Source organism: Panicum virgatum, chromosome 9N (genome assembly GCF_016808335.1).
Source record: "Panicum virgatum strain AP13 chromosome 9N, P.virgatum_v5, whole genome shotgun sequence".
In the NCBI taxonomy this organism is placed as follows: domain Eukaryota; kingdom Viridiplantae; phylum Streptophyta; class Magnoliopsida; order Poales; family Poaceae; genus Panicum; species Panicum virgatum.
Genome location: NC_053153.1, coordinates 8,945,943 through 8,963,718, shown reverse-complemented (window position 1 = coordinate 8,963,718; position 17,776 = coordinate 8,945,943). Strand labels below are relative to the sequence as shown.

The 17,776-nt window shown below is 48.1% G+C and overlaps 1 protein-coding gene across 1 annotated transcript; it reads right to left on the bottom strand.

Moving 5' to 3' along the window:
* Window positions 1-1,558: 1,558 nt before the first annotated feature.
* LOC120691587 (endoplasmic reticulum oxidoreductin-1-like) lies at window positions 1,559-5,781 on the bottom strand. The gene is made up of 10 exons (XM_039974685.1): window positions 5,471-5,781; window positions 5,226-5,357; window positions 4,098-4,353; window positions 3,893-4,003; window positions 3,293-3,411; window positions 3,096-3,200; window positions 2,775-2,977; window positions 2,565-2,688; window positions 2,028-2,192; window positions 1,559-1,932 (listed from the first exon to the last, which is right to left on the bottom strand). Exons 1-10 carry the CDS (start codon window positions 5,657-5,659, stop codon window positions 1,921-1,923), a joined length of 1,416 nt encoding a protein of 471 aa, XP_039830619.1. The 5' UTR covers window positions 5,660-5,781; the 3' UTR covers window positions 1,559-1,920.
* Between the last annotated feature and the right edge of the window lie 11,995 nt (window positions 5,782-17,776).

The window sequence follows — 17,776 nt, the reverse complement described above, 5'->3', positions numbered from 1 at the left end:
CGAAGGTCCCGGTCTTCGAACTTGCGCCTCTGAGCAACTGTTCGTCACCTTCGGCCGAATGAAGGCGGTATCCTTCGTCATCGAAGGTCTTGGTCTTTGCGCTTGCGCTTCTGGGCGACCATTCGTCACCTTCGGCATACCGAAGGAGTCATCCTTCGTCTCCGAAGGTCATGGTTTTTGAGCTTGCGCTTCTGAGTGTCCATCCGACACCTTCGGGTGTGCTTGACTTCCTCTCATTGGGACCTTGCAAACGAGTTAGGGAGCATTTCCGAGGGTGAGGGCTTGACCCGAAGGTCCAATCCCCAACAGCCATTACCAGAATACTAGTGCAGCTAATTTTTTTAACAATATTGTATACACGAAAGCTGTGTTTAGATTCGTAAAATGGTGGTAAAAAGAGTCGCATCGGACGCTGTAGCACACTGTAGCACCTTTCGTTTGTTTGTGGTAATTATTGTCCTATCGTGACCTAACTAGGCTCAAAAGATTCGTCTCGTCATGTACATCAAAACTATGCAATTAGTTTTTTTATTTACCTACATTTAATGCTCCATGTATGAGGCAAAAAGATTTGATATGATAGGTGAATAGTGAAGTTTGGAGTGAGAAATTTTGAATCTAAGCCTTGTTTAGTTCGTTTTACATGTAAACGTAAAATTTTTTTGTGTGAGAATCTTGACAATTTGAAGTACTAAATGAAGTCTATTTACAAAAAATTTTGCACAGATGGATTGTAAATCGCGAGACGAATCTAATGATGCTAATTAATCCATAATTAATCAATAATTAGCGGATGGTTACTGTAGCATCAATGTTGCAAATCATGGATTAAGTAGGCTCGTTAGATTCGTCTCGCGATTTACAGCCCAACCATGCAAAAAGTTTTGTAAATATTTCATTTAATACTTCAAATTAGCAAGATTCTTTTGCACTTTTTTGTGTTTACGGTTTTTTTGAATTTACGGGGTGGGAAATAAACAGGGCTAAACACAGCCGTAGGGATTTCTCGGAACAGTCTTTTTGCGACTGCATCAGTGGTGTTTATCTCTGCTCCAGATGTGACATATATCTGTGCAAAAGTGGCAGTCATATCTGTGCAAAAGTAGCCATATACAAGGATGCCTTCTGCGCCATGACTGACTACTGTGTAACCCACTAGCTCTTCCCTGCGACACAGCCGACATGTGCCAGGTCCATCGCCACGCTTCAACTCAGAAGGAATCTACTGTGCTGCCGGTGGTGGGGCTGGGACATCAACGTCTGCACTTCAAGCACCTCAAACATATGATCATCAGATCATGCTCATGTTGTCCGGCTTATGATTTACAGTTCTGCACAGAAGATTTAATCGACCATCTGAAAAGCAACAGCTAAACATTTTCCATCTGCATATGCACTGCAAAAGCGTTTAGCTACCTGAATCTCCAGCTTATTTTCCCCCTCTCTGCTCTGTACTGTGCCAATTGATACAACTACACCATCTCTCTGAATACATGTTTACACCTGCGGCCAGCACTTGGGCAATACCTCATGCAGAAGTCAGGGACTGCATCATATCTTTTCTAAAGGATTAATTCATATTTCTTTGAGATCGATTCACTGGCGGTTGTGTCATCACATTTCTTTTCACTTCTTTGAGATTAATTCAACAGAAGTGAAAAGTGTATGTTGCCATGTTGGGTTATCCTCTCTTCATCATGACGGTGAGAACCTTACAGCAAATGAGGTAAACTATACATCGAAAATTTTAAGGGCCGGAGCGAAGAAAAACTGGGTTAACTCTGTCATTGTATTTAGCTCCCAAGGGGTCTGTATCTCATTGTCTTGTATAGGGCTGCAACAGAACCACATAGGAATACATGTTGCTCTCTCGGTACATGGCCGGCATGTTCATGTAACTACAAATTAAACTCCTACATCTCAGACGAAGTCCTGCAGGCGAATCAAATAATGCAAGTTTACGAGGGGGGAATGTATTAAATAATAATGTGATATTGATGTTGGGGGGGGGGGGGGGGGGGGGATACCAGCTTAAGCTTCGGCTTGGGAACACCCTTTTGAACAGTTGGAGGGCTCTGCTCCTTAATGACCTCTTCAATTGATGATCCTTTTTCATGTACAAACTTCACAGATTCTGACAGCCTATTCAGAAGATTGAACAGTGCAATGACCTCATTTCTCTGCAGCTGCAACTGAGCAATCACCAGGAAGGAAGTATTGTTAAACCACTGTAAACATACAAAATGAGTTCAAAAGGTATACTAATGGTTTTAGAATAAAATCACATTTTTCTCAATTGAAGAAGAATTCACAATGCATTAATCGGCTCTAGTAGAAATTTAGCACAGAACTCACAGTGCATTCCTAAATAAATTTTTAAGACGATTCACATTTCTAGGAAATGTAAGCAACCACAAATTAAGTGCTAGGAACTCTAACATGATGACAATATTAAAAAATGAACAGTTATTTGTGCAAAGGGCAACAAATGTACAGCATCTATTTCTCACGACACCAGGTTGAAAAAGTGGTAATAGAATGAGACAGGGAAATGAATCACATACAGGCTGATTCAAGTTGTTATCTCCATCAACGGAGAAAAGAATTTTCAGTGCAGTTCCGAGACCAAGAACTTGGAGTTTTCCCCATAGTCGGCACTTCTCACAGCCAACGCAGTCCATAATTGCACTAATAAAGAAAATGTTGCAGTGGTAAGGAATCAAGTGGCATAAATGCATGTTATGAACTAAAAACAGTGAAAATATGCCACAAACCTAATGTTTCTAAATTGCTTCTGAATCTCTTGCTTTAGCTCAGGACCATTCTCCCCTTGCCAGAGTTTCGCTTCATCAAAAGGTTTTGGGCATGCAGATCTTAACTTGGGATGGTAAAGCAATTGCTTCACAAGAGATTGTGTTTTCAAGTCGTCTTCAGGATTGCCAGTATTGTACTCAGCCTGCTCAAGATAATCTGCTGCCTGAAAGATACCAAATAAAATCATTATATGCTACAAACTTGCAAGAAAAAGAAACCTGAGAGTTTAATCTTTCACAGTAGTGTGTAAAGCAAATGAATTAAATAAGGAAGAAAGGAACCTTTGTCACCGCTCGAAGAACAAACAGATATGTGAAATACAGATTTTGGACACGCTCTGGGTACTTCAGGACACGGTCATACAGCAAAGGAAGGTTTTGTCCCCACTGTGATCATTTATACATCAGAAATGGTCAAAACAATTATGAAACTTGGCCCAATAATCAACAAACAGATGGGTACAATTTTTGGCACATACCAAGTTAGTAGATTCATCAAGAAGATAATCGTAAGCAATGTGCACCGAAATTGAGGAGTGCAACCCTGAAATAAGCTTGTACAATGCCTTCTTCTCATGACACAGTTCTTCTGAGGGATCTGAACAAAAAAGGCGATTCAAAAAACTAGTGTGAATAATTTTACTGATGTGGGACTGAAGGGCTGAACTAGGATTCTCTATCATGTAGGACATCTAATGGCACAGATATGCAACTATAGGAATACACGGTACTAACAAATAACAGATGGACCAATATAAGTTATACATGCTGGATTTTTTTAGAAGACAAACTCGCTGCAATTGGTATATATAGAAAAAAAGGATTCAATCAATAAGCTCATTACCGATTCATTTAAAATTATGTGAACTCATGACATGGTAAGTATAAACACAGGAAGAAATTAAAAAAAATCAACAGGATAAAGTGCAAGCCACTAACACAACAAAAAATGGAGTACGCGTGAAATAAAATAGGCAGCTCAGATGCAAATGATTAGTCGGCACCTGACATAGTTGATCAAACTAATATAACTAATCAGACTGAGCATGTGAAAATAATCTAAGAGCACATATGCATACATTTTGGGCAGTTTTCTTTGTAAATAGAGTCCCATATTCTTCTCGCTGAATCACCAGTATAGCCAGTGTATCGTTCAGGATTCAGTTGAAGATTCACGTATGTCATCTCATCTGAAATGGGTACAACAATTTGCTAATTGTTATGGATGTTAAGAAGAAACAAAGAGCGTGCAATGAACATGATCAAGATAAAAAAATAAATTACTATTATCAGTCTCGTCATCAGATGTCCATGGATTGTCAGTTTCAACCCATCCTTTGAAAACCTTGGTGTCAAGGGTTTTATCAACAGCAGCCTGTGGTTTTCCTTCTTGACATATCATACTATCTGGAGAAAGTCCATTGTAAGGCTTCTTGAATGGTTCAGGGAACTCATTATCTGGGCACTCACAGACACTACAGTCTCTAAGGCGGCACATTCCATCATCTGGCCAAAAAGGGCAGTCACACCACAGTTTAACCTTACAAAACAAAAGGAAGAACACATTACTTAGAACAGGTGAACCATTGTTTCAAAATTTTATTTTAATGTGAGCACTTTGGTGGAATCACATATAGCTATCATATACAGTAGGCAGACTAACAAATTCAAACTACAGTCCATTATGCAAAATTTTACATTTCTAAAGCCATGTCATCAAATAGAATTTCATTTCCATTCCTCAATGTATTCGTATGAAATGGTGAAAGTAATCCAAGTACATATGGCATGAAAATACAATTTTACAAAATAGTAGCGACACCAATCACTTCCACTATTGCAATAAACAAAGGCTACAGCAGCAATAACAACAAAGATTGATACTATTCTCTGCTACAAATTTCCTATAATTAGCTCAACTTCAGAAAGGAATGCATGAATAGAAGACAAAAACTAACAAGATACTTGAACCAAGCATCCAATTAGGATAGCTCGGGATTATAATGTGCATTGTTGGCATCACATTTCCTAAATAAGGTATGCCGATCTTTACATTCTGATCAAGCAAATACCAATTTGATTCTATATCCAGCACAGATGATTATTTTTTGTTATAATCATTACTAATCAAAAGACAAAAATCACACAAGCAGAGCTAGTTTGATCCTAAGGTTCGAAACATTCACCTTTATATGGTAGAAAAATAATAAGCCACGCTCAAGTAACTAAACATAATAATCTGACAAGGGATCACACAGCTATGCACCCAATTCTCCAATCAAGCATGCCTGAATCCAAATTCTAACAACTCTAGCTCCCCACTGTAATATCACAACACACATTTCCAATAATGTGCCAACATCACTGATGAAGGCATTGAATTTTTTTTTAAAAAAAATCCACAATCCTCACCTTGAAGTACCTGAAGAAGGGCAACTTAACGAGTTCCTGCAGGGTCGGATGCAGGACCTCTTCATTGATAGAGTCCACCGTCTCATAGTCGCAGCAGCAGTCCTCGACCATCCCCGTGTACTTCCTCGCAGCCTGAAACGAACCGCACCACCACCACAGAAGTCAGAACCACATCAATCAAATCAAAGCCCCCAAAACAAGCCAACCAAATCGCAAAGTCGATGGAGTCATGGAGAGGTTCTCACAGGGCATCCGCAGCCTCCTGGCGAAGAGGAGGGGGTGCCCGGGAAGCTGCGGGAGCTCACGGCCACAGCAAGGACGGCCACGAGGAGGGCACCCGCGGCCGCATACCGCCACCGGCCGCCGCGTCGGCGGTTGCCCCCACCGGCTCCGGCCGCGGCGCCGTTCTCCATAGGAGCGGGCTTCGTGGTCATCAGCCACGCCGCCCCGGAAGCTTCCAGAAGCGAGATCTAAGAGGACTCGACTCGAACTCTCGAAGGAATTTTCGCCCCGTGTTCGAGTTGGGGCAATGGCGGTCTGGTCAGACTGGTCTGGGGACGGTGTGGGGCGTTGGAATTTAACGGGTGTTGGTATATTAGTGGGGACATTTAATACAGGGGTTTGATTAGGGGAATCCGCGTGTGCCTGCGAGGTGGGTCACATGAATTAGCACCTGCTGTTTTGGGAGGCAATTGCTAGGTGCACCCATGAAAACACGTGCAACTTTTATATAATATAAGAGCAAGTATACGGGCGAAATCCGACGAGGAAGTGAGAGAAACGGAGAGAGAGAGCCGGGCGGGCGACTTGTGACGCGCCTACTCTTAGCCGGCGGAGACGCTTGCGCGCGCTACTATTGGCTGGCTGAGCAGCACTGCATTAAATAGTAGTGGGCCCGCCTCCGGGTGCGCTGGCACCCTCCGAGCCGGCTGCCGGCTGGGAATATTATCCTTGCTCTAAATCATTTAGTTATATTCACATATATTGCAACTTTTATAATATCATTTGGTTATAGTCCTATAGAGAAGTAGAGTATTTATGTAGTAGTAGTGATAGCAAACTATCTTTAGTACAAAATGAGAAGTTAGTATGTGAGTAAATACTCATCTAAAATCCTATTGTATCTACTTATATAAAAAAATATCTGATAATGTAGAAAATTTACTAAAGTATTATTATATGGTAAGTCATTAAAACACCATATTAGGAGTGCGGCAGCATATAAATCCCAGTCTGCCGACACAACATTTTATATGTGCATATTATTTACCTATAATCTATTAAGTGAACCCAATTTTATAGGTATATATAGAAAATATGTTTATTTTTCATTTTATTAGGACAAAAGTTTCGACTAACTATCGATGCGCTATGTGCTAGAAACGACCATGTGAAAATATGTTAATAAAGTTAGTTTTGTCAAAGTTGTGTTCTAATAAAATGAAATAATTATTCAACTTTATTTCAATTAACAGTACAGTTCAGACACTCACAACACGCATACACTCACCCATTATAAACACACATTCGCAAAACCCTACCTTATGAGTATCTTTGAAGACTGAGCCGGTAAATTCTTAAAATTGACGAAGTCACCACAGGTTCCTCGCCGTCGACGGGAACGTCGCCTAACACTGAAAGTATAATGCCGTCAAATCCTGAAATATTCGCTCCATATGGAGCAGAACCTAGAATATGAAGTGCCATCGCGGCTCTTGTAATCAATGAGCCCTTTCTCAAATAAGCATTCTACTTCATTTGATTGAAAATGCAAGTTAATTTATTTTTTTCTATATTTTAATTTTTAACCGTCAATATCTAAAAATCTATTTGCATTGGCAACATAAATTGACAAGTTGCTCTTATTATAGGAAGCGAGATAATATATCTTTCTAGTTATTGCTAACATGCACTTAGGGCCTGCTTGGATTGCTACCAAACTTTTGGCATGCTAAAGTTTTGGCAAGCCAAAATTTTGACCACTATTTGATTGGGTACCAAAATTTGCCCACCTCTCATATTTACCCTATCAAAATATGAGAAGTTTTTTGCTCAACATTTGGCTAGCCAAAACATTGGCATACCTAAATTTTGGTAGCAATCCAAGCAGACCCTTATTTATGATCAAATTGAATTATGAAATAGATGGAATAATAGAAGAACTTACCATTTTACTCTCATGCAAAGCATAGCTATCTCGGCTGAGCCTTACTCGTGTAACGATTTCCCCAGCTACCATGTGCACATAGCCTTTACCTACGCGATTAAGGTGGGAACACGTGCGCTACAGGCTGGAAACCGCCGCTTCCGAAACACGGACGCGGATCCAACGGCTGGCGTCGGCCTACGGAAGATCGGACAGCTAGGGACGTCCCATTTGACGTGGCAGAGGGCCCGGGGGCCGCACCTTTGACCGTCGGCGTTGACCAACTATCCCACTCCACGTCAAGTGCTACACGTACGTCACACGGATCACTGACGGCGACGGTGGCATTTCTTCGCGTGCCACGCGACCGTTTAGCTTCTAGAAGAAGCAAAGATATCAAGACTCAAAAGTCTTCTTCAGCATTGTATATGGAACCTAGCCCACCAGGCCATCAATTGGTGGGCTAGTTTCTTCGCGGGCCACGCGACCCATGCTCGGCTCAGCCCATCAATAGATGAACCTAGCCCACCAGCCCATCAATTGCAGGCACGCACCGGCCGGGATTTTACCTTGCTGCTGCCTTGCTGGCAAGTGGCATTGCTACCGGTACACACTATTTATACTGACCACTCTGAAGTGATGCAGATGCATGCCTGTCAGTCTCGAAATGGAGCTTCCAGGAAACTGTGCAATCATGTGTCTGCATTGTCAACGATTGTGTTCTTGTTTATACACAGCGAGGCGAGATTTCACGTTTTGTTGCTTGCGTTGCCACCGTAACATTTTACTGAACATTATTCTGAAGTGATGCATGCCCTATTCTGAAGCTTCAGTCTTGACATGGAGCTTCCAGGAAACTGCGCAACCTAATGTCTGAACTGTTCAATGACTATGTTATGATAATGTGGTCCGGTCTTGGCTAGAACTAGTTCAGCTTCGGCAGCAGCAAATGGGGATTAGTTTGTTCAAAATTGTTAGCAAACAGAATTTGAACTTAAATCTCAATTTCTGGGTGGAGAAAAGAAAGAAGACAATCTCAGTAGATGGTACAAACTGAAATAGTTCGGGGAGTAAATTCAGTCTCAATTTTGTTCAAGAGTTAAACGGATAAAGTGGATTATCCAAGGCAGCAACGTAGGAAATTTCCCTTTTTTATTATTTCTCTTTACTAAGTTGTGGACTGGGGCATGGCGCAATGGTTTGCTGCTCGTCAACTGTAGAGGACTTTTGACCGATATCCTCTTCCATGTTGTAGCAGCTTAAGGTAGCCACTTGCTTTGTTGGATCTCTAGGCCGTGTGATCTCCGTCATCTTGTCCATGTGAACATGACGGTGAACTCAACACAAACCAAGAAACTCTTGGAGTTTGGGATGAACAATGCCCCAAAATTTACACAAAGTTGGGAAGGATGCAGTGTACATCTAGTGAAGGTTTCACCCTCTTTCCTTCAGAAAAGGTTCCACCTTTCTCTGCCAGTTATATAAGAAGCCCAAGCTCTGTGGTCTGAGGAAGTTCGGAGGGCGCAGTGTACTAGTAGTGACAAGCGCCTTCAGCCAGCATGGCCTCAATCAACTTGTCCCTCGCAGCCGCCGTCCTCTTCTCCGGTAGATATCTCTGCTCCATTTCATGAACTGTGTTCTTCCTCATTGCTCTAGTTTTTTTTTTCATTCCATCTCGTCGCGCTTGGCTCCTAGAATCCTCCTAAATTGTTGGTCCTGATCAGACAATTTGTGCCTTGTAAACCAGGGTTTCTGATACTTGGGATGGCAGTTGAGCCCAGCGGAGCCGTCTGCACTCTCATGTTGAAAGGAATCAGGTGCTCGTAGCCTAAGAGGGGAGGGGTGAATTAGGCAAACTTAAATCTTAAACTCAAAGCTCCAACTAATTTGCCCAATATTTAAACTAAAGCAAGCTATCTAGAAGTGCACTAAGGTTTATCTAGTGTAAAACCATCATCCCAAAGAGTTATGCAACCCAGAGCCAATCCTATCAAGAATCTACTCTATGAAAGTAAAGGCACACAAATGTTGCAATAAATAAATGTGGAAGCTTAAGTAAGGCTTCCTCCAACGGTTCCCCGCAAACGGCCCCCCCACCCTACGTTCGGGCTACAGGATTCTCCGTATTCGCTCCAACGGCGCCCTCCATTTCTTCCCCCCACGCCCGGTGAGGTTGCTCCTCCCCCCATGGGCGGGGGGCGTACGGACTCCCCCCACCCACTGGCGAGCCGTTGCTGGCGGTTGGCGGGCGCGGGAAGAAGTTCCGCAGAGGATGGGGAGGAGGAGGCGGGGGGCGGTGGCGAGCACGAGCCGGCGGCGGCGCTGCGCAGCAGGGGAGGGTGGCTCGCACGGAAGACAGAGCGCGGCCCCGTAGGCTGCTGCCGCCGGGTGCGGGCGGCGCCGCCCACCGGATCTAGCCGGGCGCTCGAACCGCCACCCGGTCGGCCCCGCAGATTGCGAGGGCGCCGGCCCTGAAGGCCGCCGCGCGCTGCGCAGGCCACCGCGCCGCCGGTCCCGAAGACCGCGAGGGCAGGACGCCGCATCGCCAGGCCCTGCAAGCCGTGGGCGCGGGTGCTCGACGCGCGAAGCACCGCGCGGGCGCAGGCGCGGGCCTCGGCCGCCAGCGTGAGCGCAAACCGTCTTCCCCCGGCGCGGACACGAACCCCAGCCACCGGCGCAAGTGCGGCCTGGCTCGGCCGCCGGCAAGTGGGGCTGGCCCCTGGCCACGGCGCAGACGCCGCCGTCCCGGCCGCCGGCGTGAGCCAGGGTAGGGACGCGGGCGTGGTTGCCCGCCCACTGGCTAGGTGCTGGCGCTGCCTATCTCCTCTGCTTGCTCCCGTGTGTGGACAAGAGCAGATAAGGGAGAGAGAGAGAGGAATGCCCTCTTTTCTTTTTTCCTGAGACAAGATAAGAACGGGCTCTGTTCTATGCGAAGAAAAAATCATTCCTCAAAGACCTGTAGGCTGCTGAGGTTCATTTTACAAGAAAAACAGCATTGACCCATTTTAGTAATGATAATGTAATACAAAGTGAAAATTGAACAGGAATGAAAATTTATAAAAAATTTTTTTGTAACCCCCAAAATTAAAATGCATGCATCAACTTAAATTATCACTGTTCATTTATACATATACGGATCGCGTACAGTTCATATACGTTGTGTTCGAATGTGAAGTGAAAATGAATAAAAAAAGGATAGTAGTTGGTTTAGGGAGAATGTATAGAGCGAATGGTTGGAGAGGAGAAATTATAGGGGGGGGAATCTTTTGGGGGAAGGTAGTAAAAAATAATAAAAAGTACATTTAGGGGGAGTTGGATGGGGTGAACCGTTGGAGAAAGCCTAAGGAATGAGAGAAAGCAAACTCTTGTGACATGGAGATTTATCCCGTAGTTCGGTTAGCCACAAATGCACCCCTACATTAACGTTATTGAAGCACTCACAAAGAGTATTGCTTCTCGGCAATCAAGTCTCTTCCGAGAACACTAAGTCCACGGTCACCTTGATCCCGGGTTCTACTAAGGAGCTTCTCCACCAAGGAATGGGGTCTCCACGTCCCCCGCACAAAGCTTGTCGACACCGCTCCACACCAAGTCGGAGGGTCGTTGACGTACCGGCGAGTCACCAAGACTCCAAGGATGGCCGGCTCACTGAGATACACTTTTGTTCACACAAGAACTAGAGCACAAGGCTCACAATCTTGCTCACTCACTCACTCAAGAGCTAAACTAGTGCTAAACCTAAAGATGTGATCACTAAGCACTTAAGTTGGCTTGGAGGTGTTCTTCAATGTGTCTAGGATCTCTCTGAACTCTAGCAACACCAAAGAGGCCGGGGGAACCCATATATATAGCTGTCGGTACCCCAGGATTGGGGTACCCCCTCTTGCTGTGTCAAGGCAAGGGCCTTGTAGTTATCCTTGACTACGTCCTAACAGCCGGACCCCTGCGGTCCGGAGTCCTGTTCCCCCGACAACGGTCCCAGACCTGTCTCACGGCTGGGAAAGGTCCAGAAACACCGCGTGTCCCGGAAGAGGCAGGCGCTCAGCCCGAACTACCGGGGCTCCGGACCTCCCGTGGAGTCCGGACCCCCGCGGAAGTCCCGGACCCCTCATGGGGTCCCGGACCCCCTGTATAGTAACCGGACCCCTCACTAAGGGAAGAAATCGACACCCCGCCTCGAGGGGGTCCGGAGCCGACACGTGTCTACAGGCACAGACACGTATAAAAGGTCACTTGGTCTCCATACTAAGCCTTACCCACCACTGCATTCATTTTGGTAGGTGGACGTCCGCATTGATGTAGCAGAAGCCGAGGCGATTCCTTGACCAGGGGGCACTATTGATCGCGTATTACCAAGGTGCATAGTGGAGCTGCTGGCGCCGCCCACGCCGCGCCTGTCAGTCTGCCATAGCAGATGGATATGATGGCTCGGCTTCACCCATTATGACGCCTACATAATAGCCTCAACAGGTCACGCCGCAGGCTACGTTCCCCCAACGGGCACCTTGCTGACGGGACGAGAGAAGACCTCCTTTCGTCAGAGAGTCAACAGGGCATGGAAGCATATCGGAGGAAAGATTCGTAACCACTGTAGCCATTTGAGTACTCTGCGCAGTATGCTGCACAGTACGTTGGGCCCACTTGTCGGGGGCCCAACGTCCTATGCACCCGCACCCCTTGGTCTATAAAAGGGGGGCGCCCGCTAGAAGAAAAACTCAGGCTGGGTGAAAGCCAAGACCCGGCAGAGGATAGGTTCATACACAATCAAGAACAATACTTCTCCCAGTGGACGTAGGGTATTACGCTCCGGCGGCCCGAACCACTCTAAATCGTGTGTTCTTGTGTGCTTGTCTCAGTGTTAGATCAGCCTAATCGCCAAGTACTTCCCCGAGTACTCCCTCACTGGGAATAGGCGGGTGCGCTCCGCCACCCGGCTGTGGGTACCCTAAAAATCCCACGACATTTGGCGCCGTCCGTGGGGAGGTCTGGTATTGGCTGGATCTTCAGGCTTCTGGGTTGTGTTCGTCCTCTGCAACGGCGAACGAGAAGATGAAGGAAGGCAGGGCGTCACCCACGCCACATGCCGTGGCACTGGGTCACCAACGCCCACAGTACCGCGGCGCACGGCAGCGGCGTCTGTTGTGCGTCGCCACTGCGACACCTCAGAGCCGGCGCGGCAACGCACAGCGGAGGTGCCGCTGGGCGCTGCTGCCCCTACGTCGGCTCAAGGTTTTCTCTCAAGCAACGACCACGCTTCCTCTGCGGTGGCATGGCGTCGACTCAAGGCTTCCTCTAAACATGGAGCCTAGAGCCAACGGCCATCCCGGAGGAAGTTGACTGTGTCGTCGTGTCGTCTCCGGCACCGCCCAAGGTTCTTGGTGCTGCTGCAGACAGGACCCCGCCACCAGGCTCGGGGGCCCCTGGCGCTAGCACCAAGGACAAGCCGGCGAGCGACCGCCCTTCTCCACGCTCCGTGCTCGTCCATACGAGCACCCAATCTCGTGCTGCGCCGCGACGGAAGTCCAGATTCTGCCGCAGCGAGCGGCAGGCGGGCTGGCTTCCGGTGGCAGACGACGACGGCAGGGGGCCTCTCCCATTCAAAGCCAAAGAATTCGTCTCATGCTACTTAAGCATATGACAGCTCTTAGGCAAGGAGTGGCCCCCCGAGCTCCCGAGGTGATGCTGGATGATGCAGTTCAGGCTCATCCAGGGCGCCTTCGCCTTCAACGACTATGAAGAATCCAGGAGAAGCGGTACCGCTTCCAACCAAAGAAAAACATGCTGTATAGCATGCAGCCGTAGGTTACTCCTAAGAAAGGACTAAGAGAGTTCCTCCTTTGTAATAACGTGGCGCCTACGTGTGAGTCCAGAGCGGTCAAGGCCTGACCTTGTAAACCCGACCTCTGGCCCTATCACACAAACAGGCAAAAAGCGGTCCGGAGCGGTAGAGGTCCGACCTCATAATCCCGACCTCTGATGTATACCGTGACAACCACAATAATAAAGGAGATTTTCTTCCTCAGTTTTACCTAGGCTCCACCTTGATAACACTTATTCGCCTTGGTTTAACCATTCTTTCCTCTTAAACGGAATCTTCCTTTTATTGCTAACAATCCAAGTTAAGTTGCTGGCTTGTGGCCAGGTGGGGACACCCCTTCAAGCTGGAAGGCAGTTCGGACCCCTAAAGACCTGCTCCGGAGAAGTAGTACTCGTATCCTAGGGTAGAGAAGCTCCGCGTAGCTTAGCTTGGTAATGTACCCTAAGTTTACGTACTTCACTACCCTGTTACAAGTACTCTAGTATCAGAGACTGCTGTCTTTAGAGGTCCCGTGCTCCCTTCTAGTATAAGGCTTGGTTTCTCGCACCTTGCTCTCAGGTCCGGTGATATCTTTCATCGGATCATCAGCAAAGACTCAAGTCCACTCCGGTGGCCCGCTCCGGCGGAGACCGCTCGCCACGGTCGACCCAAGTCCACTCCGGTGGCCCGCTCCGGCGGAGACCGCTCGCCACGGTCGACTCAAGTCCACTCCGGTGGCCCGCTCCGGCGGAGACCGCTCGCCACGGTCGACGCAAGTCCACTCCGGTGGCCCGCTCCGGCGGAGACCGCTCGCCACGGTCGACGCAAGTCCACTCCGGTGGCCCGCTCCGGTGGAGACCGCTCGCCACGGTCGACCCAAGTCCACTCCGGTGGCCCGCTCCGGCGGAGACCGCTCGCCACGGTCGACTCAAGTCCACTCCGGTGGCCCGCTCCGGCGGAGACCGCTCGCCACGGTCGACTCAAGTCCACTCCGGTGGCCCGCTCCGGCGGAGACCGCTCGCCACGGTCGACCCAAGTCCACTCCGGTGGCCCGCTCCGGCGGAGACCGCTCGCCACGGTCGACCCAAGTCCACTCCGGTGGCCCGCTCCGGCGGAGACCGCTCGCCACGGTCGACTCAAGTCCACTCCGGTGGCCCGCTCCGGCGGAGACCGCTCGCCACGGTCGCTCCAAGTCCACTCCGGTGGCCCGCTCCGGCGGAGACCGCTCGCCACGGTCGCTCCAAGTCCACTCCGGTGGCCCGCTCCGGCCGAGACCGCTCGCCACGGTCGCTCCAAGTCCACTCCGGTGGCCTGCTCCGGCGGAGACTGCTCGCCACGGTCGCTCCAAGTCCACTCCGGTGGCCCGCTCCGGCGGAGACCACTTGCCACGGTCGGCAAGAGCCAGGTCCGGGAAGTAGTGCTTGCTCCCTGAGCGATCTGAAGTCTGTGTAGCCGCTTAGCTTGGTTCCGTACCCTAAGCCTACACCTTCGTCACCCAGTGGAGAGCACTCTAGTACCTAAACCTGGCAACAGGTGTACCGGCCTCAGGGGTCCGGGACACCCGCTCTCTCCATGAGCACACCAACGCAATCAAGTTGCGTAGAAACACATCACGATAGTGGCCCCACCCGCGGGTTCGTACCTCTCCCGAGGTGGGCCCGGGGGCCACTGTCGGTACCCCAGGATTGGGGTACCCCCTCTTGCTGTGTCAAGGCAAGGGCCTTGTAGTTATCCTTGACTACGTCCAAACAGCCGGACCCCTGCGGTCCGGAGTCCTGTTCCCTCGACAATGGTCCCGGACCTGTCTCACGGCTGGGAAAGGTCCAGAAACACCGCGTGTCCCGGAAGAGGCAGGCGCTCAGCCCGAACTACCGGGGCTCCGGACCTCCCGTGGAGTCCGGACCCCCGCGGAAGTCCCGGACCCCTCATGGGGTCCCGGACCCCCTGTATAGTAACCGGACCCCTCACTAAGGGAAGAAATCGACACCCCGCCTCGAGGGGGTCCGGAGCCGACACGTGTCTACAGGCACAGACACATATAAAAGGTCGCTTGGTCTCCATACTAAGCCTTACCCACCACTGCATTCATTGTGGTAGGTGGACGTCCGCATTGATGTAGCAGAAGCCGAGGCGATTCCTTGACCAGGGGGCACTATTGATCGCGTATTACCAAGGTGCATAGTGGAGCTGCTGGCGCCGCCCACGCCGCGCCTGTCAGTCTGCCATAGCAGATGGATACGACGGCTCGGCTTCACCCATTATGACGCCTACATAATAGCCTCAACAGGTCACGCCGCAGGCTACGTTCCCCCAATGGGCACCTTGCTGACGGGACGAGAGAAGACCTCCTTTCGTCAGAGAGTCAGCAGGGCATGGAAGCATATCGGAGGAAAGATTCGTAACCACTATAGCCATTTGAGTACTCTGCGCAGTATGCTGCACAGTACGTTGGGCCCACTTGTCGGGGCCCCAACATCCTATGTACCCGCACCCATTGGTCTATAAAAGGGGGGCGCCCGCTAGAACAAAAACTCAGACTGGGTGAAAGCCAAGACCCGGCAGAGGATAGGTTCATACACAATCAAGAACAATACTTCTCCCAGTGGACGTAGGGTATTACGCTCCGGCGGCCCGAACCACTCTAAATCGTGTGTTCTTGTGTGCTTGTCTCAGTGTTAGATTAGCCTAATCGCCAAGTACTTCCCCGAGTACTCCCTCACTGGGAATAGGCGGGTGCGCTCCGCCACCCGGCTGTGGGTACCCTAAAAATCCCACGACAATAACCCTGCAAAAGAACTAGCCGTTTTAGAGCCGTTAATCTTTTTTCTGCGCAGGGCGTCGGATAATCCGACTATGTAGGGTCGGATAATCCGGTCACTCACAGTCCGATGTAGCCGTTAGGGTTTTCAAACTACTGACTTAGCACGGGTCGGATAGACCGACGCTTTACTCCGAGTTGGCGTCGGATTATCCGGTCTTTAGGCCTTTCCTTCTTCTGTGCTTGCCATGCTGACGTCATTGCTCCGGTGTGTTTATCCGACGTAGTGTCGGACGATCCGGTCCTTAAGAGAGTGTCTTGGTCCTGCCAACATGCTCTCTGATCAATCACCCGATGCTTGCCCCGACGTTGCCTTGACACGCGTCGGATAATCCGGCTGAACCGGTCGGATAATCCGACCCTATGGCGTCGGTTTATCCGAACGCACTGAAACTTCACCTCCCATGCACTGCACAATGCACCGGTGCACCTGGGTCGGTTTATCCGGTGCTGACCGGATGCTCCGGTGCTCCCTGTTCGGATCATCCGGTGCCACTAGAAACAGTAGAACTCATCCAATTCAATCTTTCTTTGAGTTCTTTCTTCGTATTTTGCTTTGCTAGGGCTTTTTACTTCAATCTAGGGACCGGATGAGATACGCTTGACAAACACATTAGTTTCAATGATTGCGTTGTCACTCGATCATCAAAATCACTCGAAATGGCCTATTATGGGGCCATGTTCGTTACAATCTCCCCCTTTTTGGTGATTGATGGTAACACAAACAAAGCAAGCATAAATTTGTAAAAATTGACAAATTGAACCACTTACACTTGCTTGGATGCTTACCACCATCCAATGTCGACTTGGTCTCCCCCTAAATCCATGATTTCCCCTTTGCTTCTCCCCCATAATTTCTCCCCCATTTAGAAGACATTCCTCCCCCTTGGGAGATACTTGCTTTGAGCCACATTTCTCCCCCTTTGGAGTCAAATCAACTAAAAAGGGTCTTGCAAAATAATATAGCTCAAAGGAAAAGATTAGTAGTCTAGGGAGTTAGTACCATGAGTCATGATCCAAGTATATGATATCGATGAAGATACCACTTGAATGAATACTAAAGTGGATCACAAAAATATGAAACTTGCATGATATGAGCTAAGCTTTCCACAAGTTGTGTGCACAAAATGATAATGTGAAAATCAAGAAAGCTTAGATCATATCATACACGGAGGTAGCTCTAAAGGATAAAGAAATAATAAATATACCAATTGAAAGAGTTGAAACTTGCATACCTCCGGGGGACACTTAGTTACCTTGGTTGTACCAGAAGTTGAGTGAGAGGCACTTGGGCACAACAAGGTGAACAAATATATGAACACATAGCCTATGAATTTAGATATGGAAATTTAAGTTCACTAGAGCATGACTCAATATGCATGAAAGCACAAAACTTTATCTAATCACTCTTATAGACTTGTTAATTCACATTGAGCATGAACAACGTTCTCTTAGAGTGTTAACTCCGGAAAGAGACTACAAAAGATAAACTTGTAAACACACTAGTCTCTAAAATCACAAATCATAGAATGAACTCCCTCTAAATGTGTGCATTTAGTGTTTGAATCACCAAGAAAAAGTATTCACATTGTTAATTACAACAACAGGAAGTTTACACTATAGCTTGTGTTCATGGTACAAAAATGAAATACATACCTCATGAAGTCCATGTACTATGAAGAGGTAACCTCGTGTAGCTTTCTACACACTTATCAAATCATGTAGGTTGCTCATGAGTTAGAGCAAGACATAAGCAACCTACCATATATAATACTAGGAGAATGCAAAGC

Coding starts and splice junctions, on each gene's coding strand:
- LOC120691587 (XM_039974685.1), bottom strand. CDS start 5,659: ATGACCACGAAGCCCGCTCCTATGGAGAACGGCGCCGCGGCCGGAGCC. Junction 3,201..3,292: donor TTGATGAATCTACTAACTTG/GTATGTGCCAAA, acceptor AAATGATCACAG/TGGGGACAAAACCTTCCTTT. Junction 2,978..3,095: donor TTCTTCGAGCGGTGACAAAG/GTTCCTTTCTTC, acceptor GGTATCTTTCAG/GCAGCAGATTATCTTGAGCA.